Source organism: Falco naumanni, chromosome 4, assembly GCF_017639655.2.
Source record: "Falco naumanni isolate bFalNau1 chromosome 4, bFalNau1.pat, whole genome shotgun sequence".
Classification (NCBI taxonomy): Eukaryota; Metazoa; Chordata; class Aves; order Falconiformes; family Falconidae; genus Falco; species Falco naumanni.
The window spans coordinates 57395799-57416343 of record NC_054057.1 but is presented as its reverse complement, the minus strand read 5'-3'; the positions used below and the strand labels follow the sequence as shown (position 1 = coordinate 57416343).

Below are 20545 nucleotides of genomic sequence, written 5' to 3'. Positions count from 1 at the left end.
TTTTTTTTGCTGGATCACAGCTTGTTCCTATGGCAAACAAAAAGGATGCTGCAAAATACAGTCACCAGGTCAAAATTAAGTAGCCAAAACCACCTATGCACAAGGTGGCACATAAGGAGGACTGCAAAGTTCTCTTCCCACAACTTCAAGTGTTCAGCTGTGCAACTCTGCCTTCTATGTACATGGCTTAGTTGCTGCAGATTTACATGCTGGAGTTCTTCAGTCACGCTTGATTCATGTGGGTCTCCCCTCCTCTGCAACATCATTCTCCCATCTTCCTCACACAGGAGGGTCCGTACCACTGCTGGGCACACGCACCCTTCCCGGGAGACCAGGAGGGAGAGAGTGCAGGATCAATGCTTCAAGGCTTAAGGTCTTTAAACTACACTGAGAGGATGGATAAACTACTGCAAGGGGATCTCAGCAATCCTGATTTCACTCCAGCCTCTGTAAGGGCCAACAGGGTGATCTGGACAGGTTGCTTTTCCACTCTCCCTTTTAACAAAATGTGCATAGCAGTACAAATCTGCTTTATACAGTGCTCTGAAATCTACTCATGCCAAAGCTCATCATGGCAGGTTTGCTATGGCAAAGAGGAATTTGTCATGTTATTTCTTAGCATCAGACTGGTCACCATGCCTGGTGACTAGCTCTGCCCTCTTGAGACTAATGTCATCACAAGTAATTGGCTGCAAGGGCTCAGCTATGCCTTTGCAGGAATAGTTGTGCTTACTCCTCTCGCTGCCTTTAAAGAATACAGCCTTCCTCATGCCTTTCCCAGCTCCTAGACCCCATGACGGAAGACAGCTGCCTCCTTTTTTTTGCATCTGAAATCAAGCCATACTACCCTCTCGCAAACACGCCTAATGCTCTTCTCTCAGTTCACAACAGTGTTACAACCAGGCTGTGCACCTTCTGTTGTTCTTCCTAGCAAAGTTTAGGCAAAAGCAAAGCTGGGGCATAGAGACCAGGAGCACAAGGAATCCAGCTTTGATACAGGCATAACAATGAGCAAACACATCACAGGAAATTATTAAAAGCCACAAAAAGGAAATGGACCTTGATGAGGAGACAGATCCAAAGCGCACAGAGCTGCAAACCCGAAGCACGCTATGCAATCAAATCAACACAGCACAGACCTGCTGGACCATAGCCTTGATGCTGTATGGTAAAAGCAATGGGGCGAAAAAAAGAAAATCTTTGATGCAGATGGAAAAAAAAATATATACTGCTTCCCAAAAGGACACTGTGTCTTATACACAGCCTACCGTGCACAGCAGCAAACATACAGTTGCTGTGCACGTGTGAGCTTGGACCAACCAGCCACACCAACTATTGAACTGCAGCCTGTGTTAGTACAACGTGTCCTAGTTGCTTCCTGCCGAGAAGCTAAACTTAGTTGTTGCTCATCTGGTGTCCTCAGCACCTTGACTGACACGTCTGTGGCTGCTGGCAGTGCACAGGGGCTGCCGAATTTACAAGTGGGCAATGGAGAGTAAACAGCACGCCCAGGGAGGAGGAGGAGGAGGCATGGAGAGGCTAACAAGAGCACTGACCCGGTGACTGCAGAAAGCCAGAGGAGCAGGAGAGGGATTGAACTGAAGCAGAAAACCTGGGCACACAAAGCCAGGCTGTCCACAGATCCCTAGCTACTTTGTCCCTCTCAGATTACTGCAATTCAAATCATGCCCTTACACAGACGTTTGCGCTAGGATCTGGTTTTCAGCATTCAAAATACATTTGTTTTGCTCAGGTGCATCCTCATCCCAACAGGAACCTCAGGGGATGCTACTGACCGCACTCCTCTCCCGCTGTGGAGTGGAGGCTGCCTCTCAGCTTGTGAACATGGTGACATGCACGACTCACCTGTCCACAGATCTGTCCAGCGACTGGCAGCTCCCAGACAGTGACTCATCAGGGCTGATGAAAGCTTCAAGCATCTGACAGTGAAAGAAAAGGGGAAACAATAAAACCATGCACTGCGGCTCTTCAAGCTCCTGTCCTAGCAGACCTCTGCAGGGTCAACAAAACTGCACCAAAGCCAGCTGATTTACACCAGCTGATGCCAGCCCCAGTAGAGATGAGAGCCAATCTAACAGAAGTTTTCTTCCCAGTAAAATCCATTTATGACGCCCCCTCTAGATTACTGTTCTTTCCAACTGCTATTTGATAGTAGGGAAACTGAGGCAAATACAATTAGCACCCTGATGTTCAAAGCATGCTGAGAAGTCAACGAGATTCACAGCGCTCAAAATATTTGTGAAAAATAATAGGAATAATAAAAAAAAAAATATCAGGACAAAAATGATGTGCCCAAGGCCAAGTGGATATTGTGCACCATAGCCAGGATCGCAGCCCTGGCCTCCTGACTTCCCGAGCTGCCCTGGCACACGAGACCAGCCTTCCTCCCCAGTGATAAGCGAAGCATCATCAGGGCTTTTGGCTGGAGGAACTGGCTTGGCTCTCACTAGCTCAGTGAGTCAAAAGCCGCATTTGTGTCGCTTCCTGGATGAGACATTGTACTGGACGGGGTTATTTATAGCTGGTTAGTAACAATAGAGGTTTTGTATTGAGTGGTAAACCCAGGGGCTGTGTGTACTTTCATGTGGAGCAGAGCTTGCTCAGGGCCATGCTGTGCTGCAGCGGTACGATGCTCCCTCCTGGCTGCAGACCCACAGCAGACACTTGCTAACCCTACTCCACAGCCAGCCCCAAGTCCAGCTTGTTCCCAGGAAAGCTGAGCAACAAGGGTTAAACACCACGTGGAGTCACCCTTTGCTGCTCCTGGACCCACATTGTTCCACCTTCCCCGTGTACAGCAACAGCTTCTCCTTCCACGCACTGTTCCTGCGTTAGACCTCCTCAACTGGTTGTCATAACAGCTCGTGTTGTTTTGGCAAGACAGTCCCAATTGGAAAGTGCAATTCTTCTCTGCTTCCCAGTTTTTACCCCAAAGCCTCATCCTTCAAAATGCACTAGCCAAAGAGGAGCAAGACCTCTGCTAGAACCCACTCCCCACCTCTGGCAGTCATGCCAGGCCTCTCACGGCAGTTAAAATAGTGCTGAGACAGACTCATTTCTCAAAAGCATAAAATCAGGAATCCGAGCAGGCTCTGTTCAGCTGCCAAGTTGGTCTCAAGGCAAAGACCGCAGTTACATCACAGGCTTGCACAGGGGCATCCCTCAAAAGGCATCCAGCACCAGCTTGTAAGTGGTTTTCCACAAGGCACATATGGAAGCTGCAGCACAAGGACATTCTGAAGGCAAAGCCCATATGGGGAAAAGCATGGCTGCTCCGTAAGAAGAGGAAAAAAAAAAACCCAAAACAAAACATCCCCAGTTTCCCTTTTTCCTGCATTTAATTCACCAGAGAAGGACAGCAGGCCACCCACAGCGCGATGCTGGAGAAAAGCGAGGAGAGAGCATCTGGGAACCTTCATCGGGAGCAGGCTCAGAGCTCGGCTAACGCTAATGAAGCTCCATTAGCAGCCAGTGGAGCTGCACTGATTTACACCCAAGGGGGGTTCATGGGTACTCTCCCCCTGCACGCACGCACACTTTATCTTAATCATACCAAACGTGTTTGGAAGGCATGCGAAAACAACAGAAAGCCAACTTTTGGCTGCAAGAAGCACAAGATACATCTGCACTCTGACGCTGCCAAGCCTCACCCGGAGTGACTTCTGATTTTATTAATGGCTGTATAATAAATGGTTGAAAACACAACTTTGCCATGGAAACGCTGGCACAGCCTGTACACGAAAGCATTACTAGTGGGTGCTGTTTGAGTGTAGGAAATACATGTCTCCCCAGGCAAGATCCTTGGGGGCCAACACAACAGCCTGCTGGAGCGAGCTTAGTGCCTTCCGGATGCCCTTCCATGCCCCTCCAGCACAGCCAGCCCTCCTGCAAATCGTTGATCATGGTCCTGCCCTTCTAAGAGCTTTGCAGGAAGGAATTGTGTGTCCAGACAGCCTAGCTGACTTCACAGGACCTATAACTAAGCCCTTCAGAGCTACAGCTTGAGCAGAGATGCAAATGGAGAGGGAGGTGTAAGCTGCTCCCTGCCTTGGGTCCCTCAGCACTACAGAATTTCCCCATCATGGGTAACAAATTGACTGGAGGAAGAGGTCCTGCTCATCCCTGTGCTGAAGAACCAGCTGCTCTTTTATTACGGAGGGATCGGAATATACAAACTCCTTATTAAGAGAGGAAAAAAAAATATACATGGGGGAGGTACAGAGACAAAACCATAGAGAGAGGCTGCGGGCAGAGCCAAGAACTGTAACTAGAACTCAGGCAGAAACAGCACATGGGAAGCAGCAAATGCTGCTGACATCCCCAGGCTGTTGCAATCACAGGCAATCGGCTGCTTGGCACGCTCCCGCAAGGTCCCCGGGATCCGGGAAGGCTGCAGCCACGAGGGCCCAGCAGCTGGCATGCACGCATGTCCCAAATCTGTGCGCCTTCAGAGCTACCTGAGGTGCCTGAGCACACTGCCATCACCACTGCAGCTGTTTTTTCAGGTTCCTGGAAGTCAGGCTTACTGTTTCTTGAGCATGGGCAAGCCCGTTGGCACTCATTCCTGGAAAAAGCTGGCCTAAGCCCCACGCACAGGGCCCGCTGGGGATTTAACGATAGGAACAGCACTCACAGCACAGCCTCCCTCATGCCTAACGCTGTCCTGGTTTAACCCACACACCCAGACCCCACTTACATTCTGATCCATGGTCTCGGGGATGAACTCGCCCTCGCTATTGATGCTGGTATAGGATCCTTGGCGAGCAATCTGCTGCTGCTCTTCAGGAACACTCCCTGGGGGCGGAGAACTCCGGCCAGTGTGCAGCGAGCCTAGGACATGGAAAGGTATCGGGTCAAGGAGAGAACCTGCCACATCCAAGTCCTTCCAGAGATGTTCCTGTGATCACTGACCTACTGGAGATGCTGCTGGGTTTGAACTTGTATAGAAGGGAAGAGAGGAGCTAGAGATGTGATACTCTTTATGGGCATCCTACAAAGCTTTTGCAACAGGTACAGTTTGTTTCTGTGGGGCCACACAACATCTAGCAGACTTGGCTTTCAGCCTGCACTGGATCCTAAGAGCTGTGCACTGTATCAGGGTGCTCTGTCAATGCCAGAAAGAAAAGGGCCCCAGAGTTTTGTTGTGATGCAATCAGTCAATCTCAAAGTAAAACACGAACTCCAAACCCACCTCCCCTCTTTGACCTCCCAGCGCTTCCTCCCTGGATCATGTCACTGCCTTATTCAGCAGTCTGGGAAACAGCCCGGGTGAACTCGGTGCAACATCACTTAAACGCTTCTTATATGGAAAACAATTTGCACTCAAATACCCCTCTTCTCTCCCCCTTCCCTACACAAAAGTGAAAAGCAAGGAAAAGCAGCCCTCAAATCCAAGAACACAGGGAAAGGAATGACCTACGGGATTAGCTGGTCCCATCTCCTAGCAAGGGAGTGTTGTCTCCCCTGTCTGTAGCCCCAGAGGCTCCATGCCTGCAGCTGGCAGAGCCTCCACACCGGGCAGAGCCACCTGGGAAGCCCTGGGGATTTGCAGAGCATCATGTGCAGCTCGGCACAGACAGCAAGGCTTTCACAGGCTCCCCCATAGGTCAGCAGAAGAGGGTTTCTATTCTGCACGTGGCAGAGAACTCCACAGCTTCCTTACACAGAAGTCCCATTCCTCCCCCTTATTCCCACAAATCCACCCTAACAGATTCCTTGTGCCTTTTCAGGCTTTAGGGAGCATTGCCCTCACTTGGCCCAGATACACCGGCTTGTCTCCACTTGTCTTTCTGCAGTCCCTCCCCCCTCATCCCTGGGTTGTCATCACTTCATGGCAAGGAGCTGCTGACTGAGGTCCATGCTGCTCCGTGCTGGAGCTTTAACTGGTCAGCATTGTGTAATGTGAGCCTTCACACCACATCAACGCTTGTTTTTAAGCAGACTTCTAAAAAGCACACAACCTTGAAGGGTTTAGAAGCACATGGAGATACGTTTCCTTACACTTCATATCCATTTTTGTGTCATTCTTGCCAACTCTTCGGTTCATTACGACCATTTGGTAACAACATACTCAGGCTAAGCACGATATTGCAAGAGAAAGGTACCGGCAAAGGGCCTATCCCATCGTGAAAAGCCAGCACTGATCAACACAACACTTCTGCCTCTTCTGCTGCTATTCTGCATCACAGTTACTGTACCAGATTGATCTCCGGCATAAATCCATCAGCGTGATCGACACTACAAATTTGAGCCCCCACCTTTCACTTCAGCTGCTTCTACCATCAGGCACCGTCAGGTGCTTATAATGTTAACAGCATCACAACAGCATTAAAGACCACTAAATCAGGCTTGCTGGATTTATACCAAATAGATAACTGTCCCATGGTATGCCTTCCTCCAGACTCCTTGCTCAGATTGTAAAAATAAAAGTCATATGGCTTTGAGCTACCTTTTTTCATCTTCCTATTTTCTCCTTCACAGATTTCCTGCAGGATAAGAACACAGCGAAAAAAGTCCAACTGAAGTAATGCCAAGATCAAGGGGAGAAAATCTCTCGAGTGCTGTGGCACTCGTAATGAACTGGCTTTACACCAGCCCTGAAAACAAAACCAGTTGGGAAGTACAGCATCCTCTCTTTGAGGACAAATAAACAAACATTTAACCCTGTAACAGTTTGGGCATCCCGGATAAATCACTGCAGTATCATCCCCTCATCTGCTTAGCAGATGTCAATCCAGAATGCAGCATAAGGACATTTGGGTGGCTCTTGCTCCAAAAAGCTGCTAGAGGATTTGGTGTGGTGTAACCGCTGCATTGTAGCTCTGTTGAGCATTTCTGTTACTACTACAGTGAGGTGCAGGTCTGCTCGTGCACTCCTGGGATCGCTCACTGCAACAACCCACTCACTGCTCAGAAAGTCTTTGACTTTCAGATTTTACAAAGAGTTGTACATGTGCTGTTTGCTTTTGAACCCTGGGAGTTAAATGAAATTTATCACAAGCGTGAGGACTTTGCATGATCTCACATAAAACCTTTGCCTGTAACAGCTACTCCCAGCCATCAGGTCAGTTGTGTTTGACCTTCCAGAGTCACATTTCCTGCCAAAAACTGCAAAAGGGGATAAGACACTCGCCATTTCCCAGGAGGCAAGGAAGTTAAACAAAATGTTTAGGCTTTTGCACGTCTGGAAACTGTTGGATTGAACCAGATTCCTTTCAGTCAGGCTGTTTGGGTTGAAGAGCTGCTCCAATTAATATATGCAGCTTCACACCTCCAGGGGCACTGGTTGCTGCTGCTTCGCATCCACGCATGCCCATCCACTGGGGAGGAACACAGCGAGGTGGTGGGAACAGAGCCCCAGAGCCCAAGGTCGATTCCCCCGCTCCAGCCCTACCCTGCCTTGTTAACAAAACCTCAGGCAAACTCAGTACTGCTGGTGACTGGGGAATGGAAAAAGAGGGGTCAGGGAAGAGAGCAACTGTGGTAGTCAATGGCAGGCTTTACTCATAGTGGGGGCAGCGCAAGGTACATTGGATATAATAGATAACGCTGCTTTAAACACCCAGAGGCAGAGGAAGAAATGGACACACAAGCCCAGATGTGCGTGTTTGACACATCACAGATGCTCTTCACACTCAAGAAACAGCAGCAGCACCAGGCAGAGGAGGAGCCCCATGGGACTGTCCTCCTGGAGGCTACAGGATTACATATCAGCTCTAGTCCTCAGACCCAGTGGGGATGGGGCAGGCTGTAAGGCACTTCTTTGTAAGTGGAATGCTGGCCAGATCTCAGCTGTTCTATCCAGGATTCCTGAACTCGGAGAAACTCTGCAGATTGGCACCAGTGGAGCATCTGACCTCGGTTACCCTTTGGAGCAAGGTGCTTTGGAAAGGGATTCCTGTGCCTTGTTACACACACTAATGTAAAGCCATATATTTGGGTCTAGAGCACAGCATGTCCCGAGCAGGGTGAACCAGGCCAGCACGGAGACTTACAGTCACTGCTGGCATCTACTGGGGTCTTTCATGTTGCCTTCTGTTATTTTTATTTAAGAAGTGTCTTTTGTGCAGTATGTGCAGAGCTCGTAGTGCTGCATGTACAGCCAGCTCCCCCGTGCCAGGCTCGGCTTCCCTCCGCCTCCACATTCCCTTGCTTCACCCTTTCCCTGCCCTGGCAGGTCCTTCCCAAAACTTCACCCATCACCAATCAACATCAAGCAGGGGTCCCAACAGAGAAGCCCCTTAAAAGTCAGAGCTGGGGAGGGTTTGCTGGCAGCCACCTACACTCACAGCTGCAGCCACACGGAGCCCAGCCCTGGGATGATGTCAGCGCCGAGCTGAATGAGGGACATGATGTCAAGATGTGCCGTTCCTCTGAGCCCTGGCAGAAACACAGGGCTCAGGATGCAGCAGCACAAGGAGAAGAGATAAACCTGCAGGCAACTTCTCACTCTGTGACTGTCAAGGGGAGGTGTGAGCAGATGGACCAAATCCCCCTCGCTTTCTTCTTTTTCAGTGGGACCCCTACAAGTCTCCCTCCTCTCCATGCTGATCCTCTGAGGATGGAGTGTCCTACACACCGATTTAAGGCAAACTTTAGGGTACTTTTATACTAATAAGCAGGAGAGAACCCATTTTCTAGCCCTAAAGCAGCTGGCATGATGCACACAGCCGAATTCTCTTCCTCTTCTCAAAATAGAGAGGGGGTTACTCATCCCAACTCCTGCAAGAGGTCCCTAGCCCGTGCTACCTCAATTCATATGCAGGCACTGCTGGGATGGCAGCTGTTGGTACACTGGCCAGGGAACGGGCTAATGATTAAGCAACCTCATCAACAGCTAGCCAGTGCTCATGTCATGGCCCCATTAACTTAACCATGCAGACATCACCTCCACACCTTTATTTCTGAGTCACCTCGCCAGCCTCTGTACTAGCAAAGTCTTTGTACTGTCCCTCTTCAGAGATCTGCATTCAAATCTTCCCAGCATGCTAGCAGGGGTTAGATGCTGCTGCACACGTGTCCCACCACTCATGAAAACCTGGGCACTATCACTGCAGTGGCAATTCTCCAAGGTGAAAGTCCTGCTGTTCCCATGGCTGGTCCATATTCTGCAGCCCAGACCCAGCCAGCATTCACTCCTGGTCTGGAGAGGGCTGGCAGGCACATGATGCCACGGCTCAGCAGCCTGGTTTGCCACCATGGAAAAAATAAAATATAAATACAGCTTTTGACAAATGTTTCCACTGAAATGGTGATTCTGGAATGAGGGTTTTAAATAATTTGTGGATAATGTTCTGAAACATGTATTTCCTCAAAGTAAATAAAAACAACCCTCAGTTATCTGAAAATCCAGAACCCAAACAGATTTTAGCTGAAGTTTCCTGGCACTCAACTGAACAGTTGCAGATGCTGGTCGCCAAGGGACTGGAACACTTTCCACTTCCCCCTCTCCCCTCCAAAAAAGGGGTGGGGGCGTGTGTGTGTGGCAGGATTTTCACTGAAAAAGTTTGGGGGGGGGGAGTGGGAAAGAAGAAAATACTGACTTTACATAAGGTTTTTCAGGGACATGGAGTGAAGACATTTTCTGTCCAGCAGAAGCAAAAATAGCCAAATCTTCCCCAGAACATCTATCCCCCGCCTCCCAATGTGCTTGTGCCAATAACATGCAGTTTTATTATTTTTCACTGCTGCTAACATGGCAGAGTCAGCAGAAAAACATGAGACATCTCAGAAACACTGAGAACATGACCCTGAACCACCTTTTTTTATAAAGTCACTTTAGATCTCCTTTTAAATGTGGTTTCAAGAGAAAAGCTGAACTCAGTTAAGATCCTCTCTTGATAGAACCACTCTGACGACAGCAGAAGCAGACCCTGTGGAATACCTCGCAACTGCAAGAATAGCTTCTCCTACAGAAATCCAAGCCTCTTAGGCTGCCTTTTTGTCCATCCACCAGGTTCAGTGATCCCTGGTTTAGGGAACCACAACACAGGATCACCTCCGTCTATTACCTGACGTTCAGTTTTATACTCCATCGAAACGCTGCTGCTCTCCCTCGCAGCTCGCTGGAGGTTCTACCCAGCAGTTAGATTACCCAGTTGTGACTCACGAGGTCAAAAAAAATGAATCTGCTGGATTGCAAACACCTCTTAAGCAAAGCTGCAGTAGCTTCATACAGACCCCAGATAACACCAAAGAGAGGTCTGGTGTGCCATCACCATGCAGAGGGCTTGTTGCAACCTCTTTTCAAACTAAAAGCAAGACTGCATGGAAAAAAAAGAGGGATGACTGTAGCGTGGGCTGGTTACCTTTGCTACTTCACTTTTCAACAGCACCAAGGACACTGGGTTTGGTGCCTTAGCAATGACCATGCAGATTCTCCTGAGGATCCCAGCATTAGCACACACCGTATCCTGCATCTGGTGCTGCCCAGTCCTCCTCCTCCTCCTCCGTTACCTAGGTTAAACCAGCATGTTATACCCATTCCTCCACTCTGTTATTCAAGCATTCCCTCAAACCCCATCTGTACCTCAGGCTCTCACCCTCGCAGAGTTGACATCTCTTCCTTTGTCTGCCTTATCTACAGGATGCTCTTCAAGGCAGCGACACCTCACAGTCAGTGGTGTGGACCTGGTCAGAGACTTTCCTAGTATTACGGCAGCTCCGAAACAGTAAGGAAAGGCCAAAGCATGGCATAAAAGTTAGTAGGCAAGTCTAACTCTGCAAGAACTAATCTTCTCACTAGCACAGCTACACATGGAATCAATTCTGCCCATCACGTTCGATTCACACATCAGTGACAGCTCCTGGTGCCACAGCTCTTCGCTGGATTACATTAACAGTTTAACAAGTGCCAAAAAAAGAGCAGCAGAGATTTTTTTGCTCAAGCACAGTTTCTGCTGAGGCTCTGTGCCTTACCATGTGGGTTTGTGTGCATTTCATTCAGGGTCATCTAGTGACTCTGCCAGACTCTGGACAAACTCTCAAGAGCCATGTGAGCTAGAAAAAAAAAAAACCACAATAGAAAAAGACAACCCTAATACATCCAAACACCAGGCCTGAAGGGAGCTCTTGTACAGGTACCACCCACCCCTGGCTTCAGTAAGAACTGGGCATGGCTACACAAGGGGCTATACTGGACCTACCCTGGAAGAACATTTCCTATACATCATTGTCTGAGATGCAGCAAACCACATGATATGTTATCAAGGCAGCACAGGCTATGAGACAGAGAATGGGCTAATCCTTAGAGAAAAGTACTCTTTTGTTGCACAGAGGAAAGTGTGGAAGTGTTTATCACCATATAAGTACAGAGGATCTTTGGAGGATGAAATGTATCTCCACATATATTGGTATAGGAGGTCTCCACTTTATTCAAGACCTCTGATGCTGCCATTTCTACAGTTATTGGATAACTGTATGAAAACAGTAGAGATCCGTAGAAATTACTCTGTAACCAGCACCCACAGACATGGCAGAGAACGTTTGCTGTATGACAAAATCATTAACCCTGCATATGGGTTGTAATATGAATAATTATACCCCTGCTATACAGTCCTGCTTTACCAGTTCTGCACAAGGCACCCTGCTCTCAAAAATCCTACACGGTTCTTTACACAAAAGGTCCTACAAACAGCTTATCAAGAGTACTTGTCATTTCAAAAAGCTCAGAGTATTTTACAAAGCAAGAAAAGCATAAACTCAAGCACAGAAAACCAAAGACTACACAAAGCTACGAATAAACTCCAGTCCCTGCAGAACTACAAGAAGAGACTAGGCATTTGCCAGCCTGGCTTCACAGGCTGCAGGTATCTACTCCCAGCACATCTGAAGGACGGGGATGCTCCCTTCATCTGAAATGAGACCACTGCAAAACTCTGCACGCATCCATTCCCCCGAGAAACCACAAAAGCAGCTACCACAGCCTTCATTTCACTAACAAGAACAGACTGCTGGCACGGAGACACGTATTTGTTCCTCATGTGGTGAAGCTGGTCCCAGCTCAGGAGCTAAGGCACGCAAGCCCATTCAGCTACATTATTCTGCTAGGTGGGAAAGGGGAAGAGACCCCAAAGGAATACCAGCAGGTGATTAAAAGGAATAAATACCTCAAGCCCTGGCTTTTCATAGAGCCTCACTCTTCACTTTGATAAAGCTCAGTAGCATCAAACCCACTGGAGATTTTTACCACAGCATTCCTCCCCTGTAAATTACACCTCAGATCTCCTGTTGTTCCTAGCTTCCATGCCCAACATGACTCCCTGCTCAGCACAACTTTGTCCGACCTGTGCAGCTTGCAGAGCCTCTTCCTCAGGATAAGTAACAACTGCCCTGATTTGCTGGTGGGAGGTCATCAGGGTGGCCATCCAGACTGTAGCAGCTACAGGGTTGTGACAGAAAAGAGATGGGGATTGTGGCCAGCTTGTAATAGCACAAAACACCCTGCAGAGCGTTGCATTTTACTGACCTGTTGAATACTTCCGTGTCCTCTCTGAGTCTTTGTACAGGGATCCCATGATATCACCCATTGATCTAGAGATCCTCATTTCATGCTGTTTACTGTTGTTTGGCTGGAGAAGCTGGTAATCAGACAAAGGGAATGATCAGACTTGGCCAGAGCCCTTGCGGACACACCATATAAAACCCTGTATTTGGCTCCCCATGACCGTATTACCCAAGAACTAAAAAACCCAAACAAACAAACGAAAAACATGCACGTAATCTAGAGTGATGCAAATATTCACAAACAACTCACATCTGTTATTAAAATACTCAAATAAGATTAAGATTAAGCTCCAGTTGATAATGGTGAATACAAATGTTTGACATAGAAGACTGCTCCTGCACTGCACTACTTCCAGATAGATACAGACCGATCCCTGGCCTGAACCCAAGTTTGCAATCCCAAAAATCAGAGCCTCTCCTCCATACTCCCTAGACTTCAGCGGGCGCTTAGGCACTGCAGAGGTTCCTCTGTAAGAGAGCAGAGGAACAGAGTGGAGGATCCTGCTCTGCTTGGCAAATCAGATAAGGGGGAGAGCAAAGAAATGCATATCCAGCTGTTAACTTAAATGGTAGTGGCGAAGTCTTACTAAGATAACACGCTACAGTATGCTGTGATTTTGCAGTAATTTTATGTATGACCTTGGAACTGTATGTTCTTACACGCAGGAGCATGGTTACATGCTTCAGGGAGAGATGGACCTACTCTCAAAGGTATGCATGAGTCTACCTGGCTTCTTCGCTCTTAGTAGCCAACTTGCAATACTGCAATGTTCCCACAGTTGCTAAGGCATATTGCCCCATTTCTGCCCAGGATTTAGGAAACCCCAACTGATGGCTTGGTTTCTCTCTAGAACTCTGGTCCCTGTACTTTCTGAGCTTCTAAAAAGGAGCACAGAAGTTCCAGGAGCTGTGAACACCAGCAGCAGCACGAGGACAAACATTATGAGTTTCAATACTCCTCTCTCTGGTACTTCTAGGAAATATAAGGAAGAAAGAGTTGCAACATCCGTAAATCCCTTGCTTTACAGCCTGTGCTTGGGGCAGCATGACATGTGCTTTGGCAAGACACTCTGTGCAGGCGAGGTCAAGCTAACAGGCTTAACTGCAAAACCACTAAGCTCAGGAAAAACAAGTAAATAAATATGGAAAAGACTACAGTCCTGCATGAGACAGAAGGATTCTCCAGTTTGCTGTTCCTGGCCTTTAGTACTGCAGCACCACGTGGAAGGAGCAGTCCCAGTGCTGCCACCCAGCATGGCAAGGGCCTGGGCATCACCCTGTATATGGACAAGAGGTTACAGAGCAATGGTGACAGCATCCCTAGACAGAGAGCACAAGGGGTTCTCTTGGGGTTTAACCTTGTTTGAGGATCAGTATTTAACCCTCCACAGGATGCAGGAGGAGCTAGAGGGAGCTGAGCTCCGTCTCTGGGCTGCCATCACAGGAGGATTTCCGAGCAGTTGAGCCAGAGCAGGGCTGACCCCCCCTCACGACCAGCTCGCCCTTTGCTCTGCACCGTTCAGAGACTCGTTTCCACTCCCCAACACAATAACAAGGCATCTCGCTCCAGACACAAAAGAGCAGAGAAGGTGAAGGGCTCACATTCGCTTTCTTTGGAGCGCTCACAAGGATCCGCAGGCTCTTCAGGGAAGGGCTCAGCTCCAACTGTTCCATCGCTTTGTCCAAATCTTCCTGGGATTTCAGCGGGATCAGGAGCTGGAAGGGATTGAACAAACACCGGAGCATGGCAGTGTCACACTTTTGGGTAAACAGAGGAAGCAAGATCCTTGCAGTGAGCAGCCTGGGAATCAGGGGACGAGGGAGGAACCTAAGAAGGTGGATGGAAAACAGAGCTCCCATGCCCTCCAGCTTGCCGACCTCTAAAGGTTTCTTCCAAGTTCTCATCTACCAAGGAACAGACGCAAAAAATCACAACAAAAAACATCCGCAAGGAGAGAGCTTAAAGGTCACCAGCAATTCAGCTAGTAGGAAGAGGAGATGGCTGAGATGAAACCTTAGGCTTGCTGCCTGCTATTATGGGGCTGCTCTGATCTTGGGGTTTTGTAGGCAAGACCTGCTGCTACCCAGCCTCAAAACAGCCCCACACATGATTCCTGGGAAAATGGTCATGCAGTGGTGTTCCAAGAAAGCAGTGAGCTGCACCCAAGGATTTACTTTGGTGGTTCCTCAGTGGCCGTCCCTACTGCTGCAGCCTGTGTTCCCACACACTGACACAGTCTTCCTAGTATTTGGGCATCAGGTGAGATCAGGGGACATGTCACAAATAAGTCTCTTCCCTCTTCATGTGAAAGGTGTGCATTGCTCTCCCTCCAAGAACCACTTCTTTGACTCCCAGCAGGACAAATTTAGCTTCTGCTCTTTACAAGATAAATAGAACAGAGAACTACACAGTGCCGCGTCTATCAGGCAGCTAAGGTCCCGATGTTTTCCTGGTAAGTGGCAGACTATTGCCCTCGTATCTCCAAAGGGAATTTGACCCTCCTGACACCGTTGTGTGGTGTACCACGTCCTGCAGACAGCCTACAGAGCTTCCAACACCCAACACAGCTGCACTTCAGAGAGGCTCTGTGGCCTTCTGCTGCCCTGGGCTAAGATTAAACCCACAACATTTTGCCCCTCATTCAGGGGCATTCTGCCTAATCTCATAAAAACCGAGCCTCAGCCTCCACAGATTGCCCCAGGCACTGGCACCGAATCCAGCCAACAGCACACGTTATACTCCTGCCTGTGCCAAAGTACACAGCGGTTCCACCTACCAAAGGGACCAAGCAGCCACAGCTCCCAGTAGACTCTCACTGGTCTTACTGGGAGCTGCAGCTTCCCAGAACTCCTGAAAGGCAGCTCAGCCCTCCCGGTGGTCAGGGTTCATGCCACCAGCCACAGCAAACACACCTCAGGTCAACCGCCACAGAAGATAACACTCAAGAGCCGCCTGTGTCTACCTTTTTGATCCCAGGGTGTAGCCAAGGCTCTGGCTGTTGGCCCACAGGCAAATACACCTCAGACTGTGTACACTGAGGCTAGGAATTTGAGGATGACCAGGTCAAGGGAAAACTGCGGGCCCTAGCCAACAGAGATGAGGTTTCACCTTGAGAAACTGGTACAGTCACCTCCTCCACCCATGGACCACAGACCGAGCCTGCCAAGCTCCACCTTAGATATCCCTGTGGCTGCTGTTTCTACGCTGGGAGCACCTCAAGGTTTGGATGGAGTTTCTCCTCTCCTGTGTGATAGAAAGGTTATCTTTTGTCCCCATTTTGCAGACAGAGGAGCAAGCCATATGTGGGCCACCTATTTCATATGATAAAATTAGGCTTAGCTTCATCATCATAGAATCATAGATCATTTAGGTTGGAAAAGACTTTCAAGTCCATTGAGTCCAACTGTAAGCCTAACACTGCCAAGTCCACCACTAAACCATGTCCCTAAATGCCATATTTACACGCCTTTCAAACACCTCCAGGGATGGTGACTCAACCACTTCCCTGGGCAGCCTGTTCCAGAGCCTGACAACCCTTTTGGTGAAGAAATTCTTCCTAATACCCGACCTAAACCTTCCCCAGTGCAACTTGAGGCCATTTCCCCTCATCCTATTGCTTGTTACTTGGGAGAAGGGACCCACACCCACCTCACTACACCCTCCTTTCAGGTAGTTCTAGAGAGCAATAACACACACACACACAAGTCTCCTTTTCTCTATACAACCCCAGTTCCCTCAGGTGCTCCTCATAAGACTTGTGCTCTACACCTTTCACCAGCTTCATCACTCTCCTTTGGACGTGATCCAGCATCTCAATGTCCTTTCTTGATAGTGAGGGGCCCAAAACATCCCACCAAGAAAGCCAGGCTCCCGCAGCTGTGGATAGCAGGTGGTTCTGAGCTTGTACTTGCCTTAGGCACCCAGCTTTGAGATACTAAAAGCCACGTCTGCAAAGGGGCACTGCAATAGCTAAGTATAACACAACCTGCTATTCTGTAGGTTACAGTCCCAAATTAGATACCCGGGACCCCTATAGCTTGCATGGGAGAGTTAGATACCAGAAACTGGATTAACAGGTGAGAAAATAAAGCTGCCAGATGTAATTGCTGGAAGCTGTAGTAATTGCTGAGGAAAGACAAGGCCAGTTCTCAAAAGGTATTTAAGTAACGAACTCCAGGTTGAGCTAGGTGTGCTCTTCTGGTGTAAGGTATGCAAACGTGGTTGAGAAACTTCTACAAAAAGACAGAAAAAGAGACTCTAGAGCTAAGTATTTAGTACATTCAACCAAGAAGGTGGATAATCAGGCTGTGCAACTTTTGTCTGAAAACTATTCAGTTAACTGTGTGTAAGGAAAAAGGTTCCAAGAGGAAGACTCAAGAAAGCCCTGCTCCAGGATATCCTACAGGCTGTAGGGACCCAAGTTCTCAACCAAACCAGATAGGGAAAAGTTCAGGAAAGTGTCCCTTACCTCCCAAGGGACCTAAGCAGCTAGAGGGTTTACAAAGAACACCAACACCAGTCTTGTCTGGGCTGGGTCTCAACAAGCAAGGCTGCGAACAGATTCCCAGTCTAGGACAGGGCCTGGACATGAATGAAAGCACTCAACAGGTAGATGTTGACTATTGAGGGCTTTCAGTAGGTCCACGGATGAAATGGTTAGACCATTCGTTCATGGATAAACTTTGGGATCTGAATGAATCGCTCACATTCACAGCAGATACCAGACAGAGATGGCACTGAATACATCTCCCAAATGCTGTGCAGCTGTTCACAGTCTGCTTCCTTAAGCAGTAAAGCTGAACAGATATTCTCTTGGTGCACCAGCTTAACCCTGTAAGTTCATAAGGGCTCCGCAGGTGCATCAAGCAGACAAGCCTTCTCTCCTACACTCACCCAAACAGAAATGGGAATGGTGGAGAGCTGCTCCCCCCCATTTCACCACCAAGCAGAATCTGACTCTAAACTCTAAGAGTAGTCCCACTGGCTCACCCATCCCTTTACAGAGCTCCTCACCAGCGTTCAGAGCAATCCCTCAACTGCTGCTCTGAACAGAATGTTCTGCAGGTCACTCCATCTCACTCCAATATCACAACATTAATACATTTGCATGTCTGCTTCAGAGGAGCCAAAAACATCAGGCAGAAACTGCCCTCCTGTTAAAGGGACTGGAGCCAAGTATTTAGCTTGGCTTTACCTATTACCCACATCTGGCAAGTAGATTTTACTCCATTTGGCTTCCAGACTATGGCACATACGGGTATCAGGAAAAGGTATCTACTAGGCATGAAACTAAATACAGACTCATGCAGAACCATGGAAGTAATTGCCAGGGTGCATTTCTAGTAACTGGGTTTATTCTGTCTACAGTGAGCAGCTATGAGGAACAGCAAAATTTTCATACATGGAAGTTTCACTAAATAGAACTTATTAGATTTCCTTCTTGCTTTTAAATAGGATACTCCTTGGAGCCTAATATTTTATGTGGGACTTGGTAGACAATCCACCGCAGTCTAAGAAAGTGAGTGCAAAGGGTGCATTTTCACTGACTACAACCGTATTGCTAGACCTCACTCTGTAAGACACTACAGAAAGCCAAAGAATAGTAGGAAACAGGGTTGGGGAAAAATCTGAGAGGTCAATTAGTTCATCTTCCTGCCCAACACAGGACCAACTGGCATCAACAATACTTGACAAATGTTTGTTATATATGCTTTTATCTCCTCCCCCCCCCGTAATGGGGCTTCTAACACTTTGCTAGGTTTAACTCTCACTAACCTTCCAAAATGATGCTGAGTGACAGCCTGAGAGGGGACAAGCAAGGGGAGGTCAGAAGGGAACTGGTGGCACACCGAGGTTCAGTGTCCTGCCCAAGGTCACATGACAAGCTGGTTGTGGAGATGGGACAAACAAGGTTATACTTAGTCACACCTGGAGCAGCTGTGCAGCAGCGCATACAGATCAAATTCAGACAGAGCACTGGCCACAGAAGCTAGTCTTTCATTCTACAACACAGCCAACTGCCTAACAAACACCCATGCCATGCTGTCCACGGACAGGCCAGATTTTGCTTCCCTGATCATCAGCAAGATGAGCCCAGCCTAGTACTAACATGCAGACGTGCCCCATGCAGTACACCCACCGCCAGGCCCCACTCTTATCTGTACCAGCCCAAGCCTGCTGATTCCATGGTCCCACCAGGATGTGATTCATGCGTGCCCCTGCTCCACCCAGCTGGCATGCTCATCTCACTGATCTTGGCTTCAGGAATCCTGCTTCACTGGGACAGGGACTGCCATTTAGTAAGCTTTTGCAGGGGCCTGTTGACCTCAGTGTAACTTTGGTCTACAAGGTGCTACTGCAAGAGAAACATCTGATGGCAACAATGAATTACTGCACAGCTCCCAGTGAGCAAGAAAAAAGGGTGAAACATTTAATTGTATTGAGTTTGTGGTCAGGCTGTCCCTGAGACTGGCTGTCGTGAGAATCAAAACCCTGACCAAGAACACGCTAGGAGCAAAATGTTGGGGTGTCACCATGTGGACAGGTAAGCTATCTCTCCAAAAGGTCACTTTTGTCTGTTTATAGTGTTTCCACAATAACAACCCTGAATTACTACTGCTCAGACCCCTTCCCAAAGGTGTGGGTTCTCACAAAGCAGAATTTTTATGTATAGAAGAACAAAACACTGGAAGCCATCCTCAACCCTAAGAAGTTAGGAATACCCAAAGGCCTGCTCATGGTCCTGCTATCTGCTGGGCACATGCCCAGGAAGACAGTCTCTAGCATGGGATAAAATGCATTATTTAAGCTTCTGTTTGCTGTTGCTGGAAATAAATTCTCTTCCAGTGGAAAGAAACCTGGAATGAAATGAGTCATTCCTGGAGAATTCAATGGCAGGCTTTTCCCGGGAGGGCTGTCAGAGAATGCCCAAGATTAGAAACCTGACTGCATTCAACACCAAAACCCAGTGGACACTTTGGTATCATGAGGTACCTATTACAAAAGAATAGCAACTTTTTTGTAGATCAAATCTCCATTGAAACAGAAGGGAGGGGGAAAAAAAAGAAAAATAAAAGGGAGAAAGCTCTCTTTACAATTTCTCTCTCTCCATTCACACTTTAGAGAAAGGCTGTTAGTAATTTGCAATTAGAAATTCAACAAGCAAGCTGTCCTGACAGCTTGTTTAAAGGTCATCTATCTGTCATCTGGCCCTCTCCTCTTTCACGAAGCCAAATGCAACTTGAGAGTCCAGTGGCTCCAGATGCCTACACAGCTCATGGCAAGATGCCTCACAAGAAAACACTGAGCACACCAAAACAGATGCCAAGCATTGGCCCCTTCCAGGTAAAGGCCCTCAGTAGTACCCTCTTTCCAGACACAGTGCTGGTCTCAAAGAAAAAAGATGGAAAACCACAGTGGCCTATGTTATGAAGAAGGATGGAGAAGACAGACCTTCAAGCCTTACAGTGCCAGGATCGCAGAGGGAAAGCTTCTTGGCTGTTTGTATGTGGCCACAGGACCTGCTAAAGGAACCTTCCGTGACGCACATTTCACCACAAGAACATGCACATGGTTCTGGGGTTTTGGGATGAAACAAAGTCAACCCTAGATAAGAGTACGCTGCGTTAGCAGCACTGTCCCTCACGCTCTGCACTTCACCACACTCCTGCCACTGCCCCCAAAATGGGAAGGCTTCACATCCAGCCCAGGCATGCAGTAGCCTACAGTCCCTTCATGTAGCTCGCAGGAAAGCCATTTGGACTCAGCTGTTCTCCTCTCTGCCCTGTGTGTGCTCTCACCAGCCAGACACACTCTGAAAGTTGGTCCTATTGCCCCAAGGGTGTTAATGGGAAAACATCTACCGTTGCTGACTGTGCAGCTGAATTGACAACATCTCCATCATCTCAGTTACTTAATTCTTCCTGCTGTTTGAGTTAGGGGAATTTTTTGTTCTGGGAGAAAGATGACATTCCTGTAATAGGCCTTAATTGAAATAATTTTGAGAAAGGAAAAGTCCGG

At 48.2% G+C, this 20545-nt stretch overlaps 1 protein-coding gene across 2 annotated transcripts in view; it reads right to left on the bottom strand.

Annotated features, from left to right (window-relative positions):
- The window catches only part of LOC121087133 (mitogen-activated protein kinase kinase kinase 3-like), an 82184-nt gene that overhangs the window by 12793 nt on the left and 48846 nt on the right, over nt 1-20545 (bottom strand). For both annotated transcript variants that reach the window (XM_040591814.1, XM_040591815.1), the window contains exons 6-9: nt 14128-14241; nt 12488-12599; nt 4718-4851; nt 1867-1940 (exon numbers count right to left, since the gene is read on the bottom strand). In XM_040591814.1, coding sequence (XP_040447748.1) covers nt 1867-1940; nt 4718-4851; nt 12488-12599; nt 14128-14241 — 434 coding nt within the window. The remainder of the gene's footprint in view (nt 1-1866; nt 1941-4717; nt 4852-12487; nt 12600-14127; nt 14242-20545) is intronic.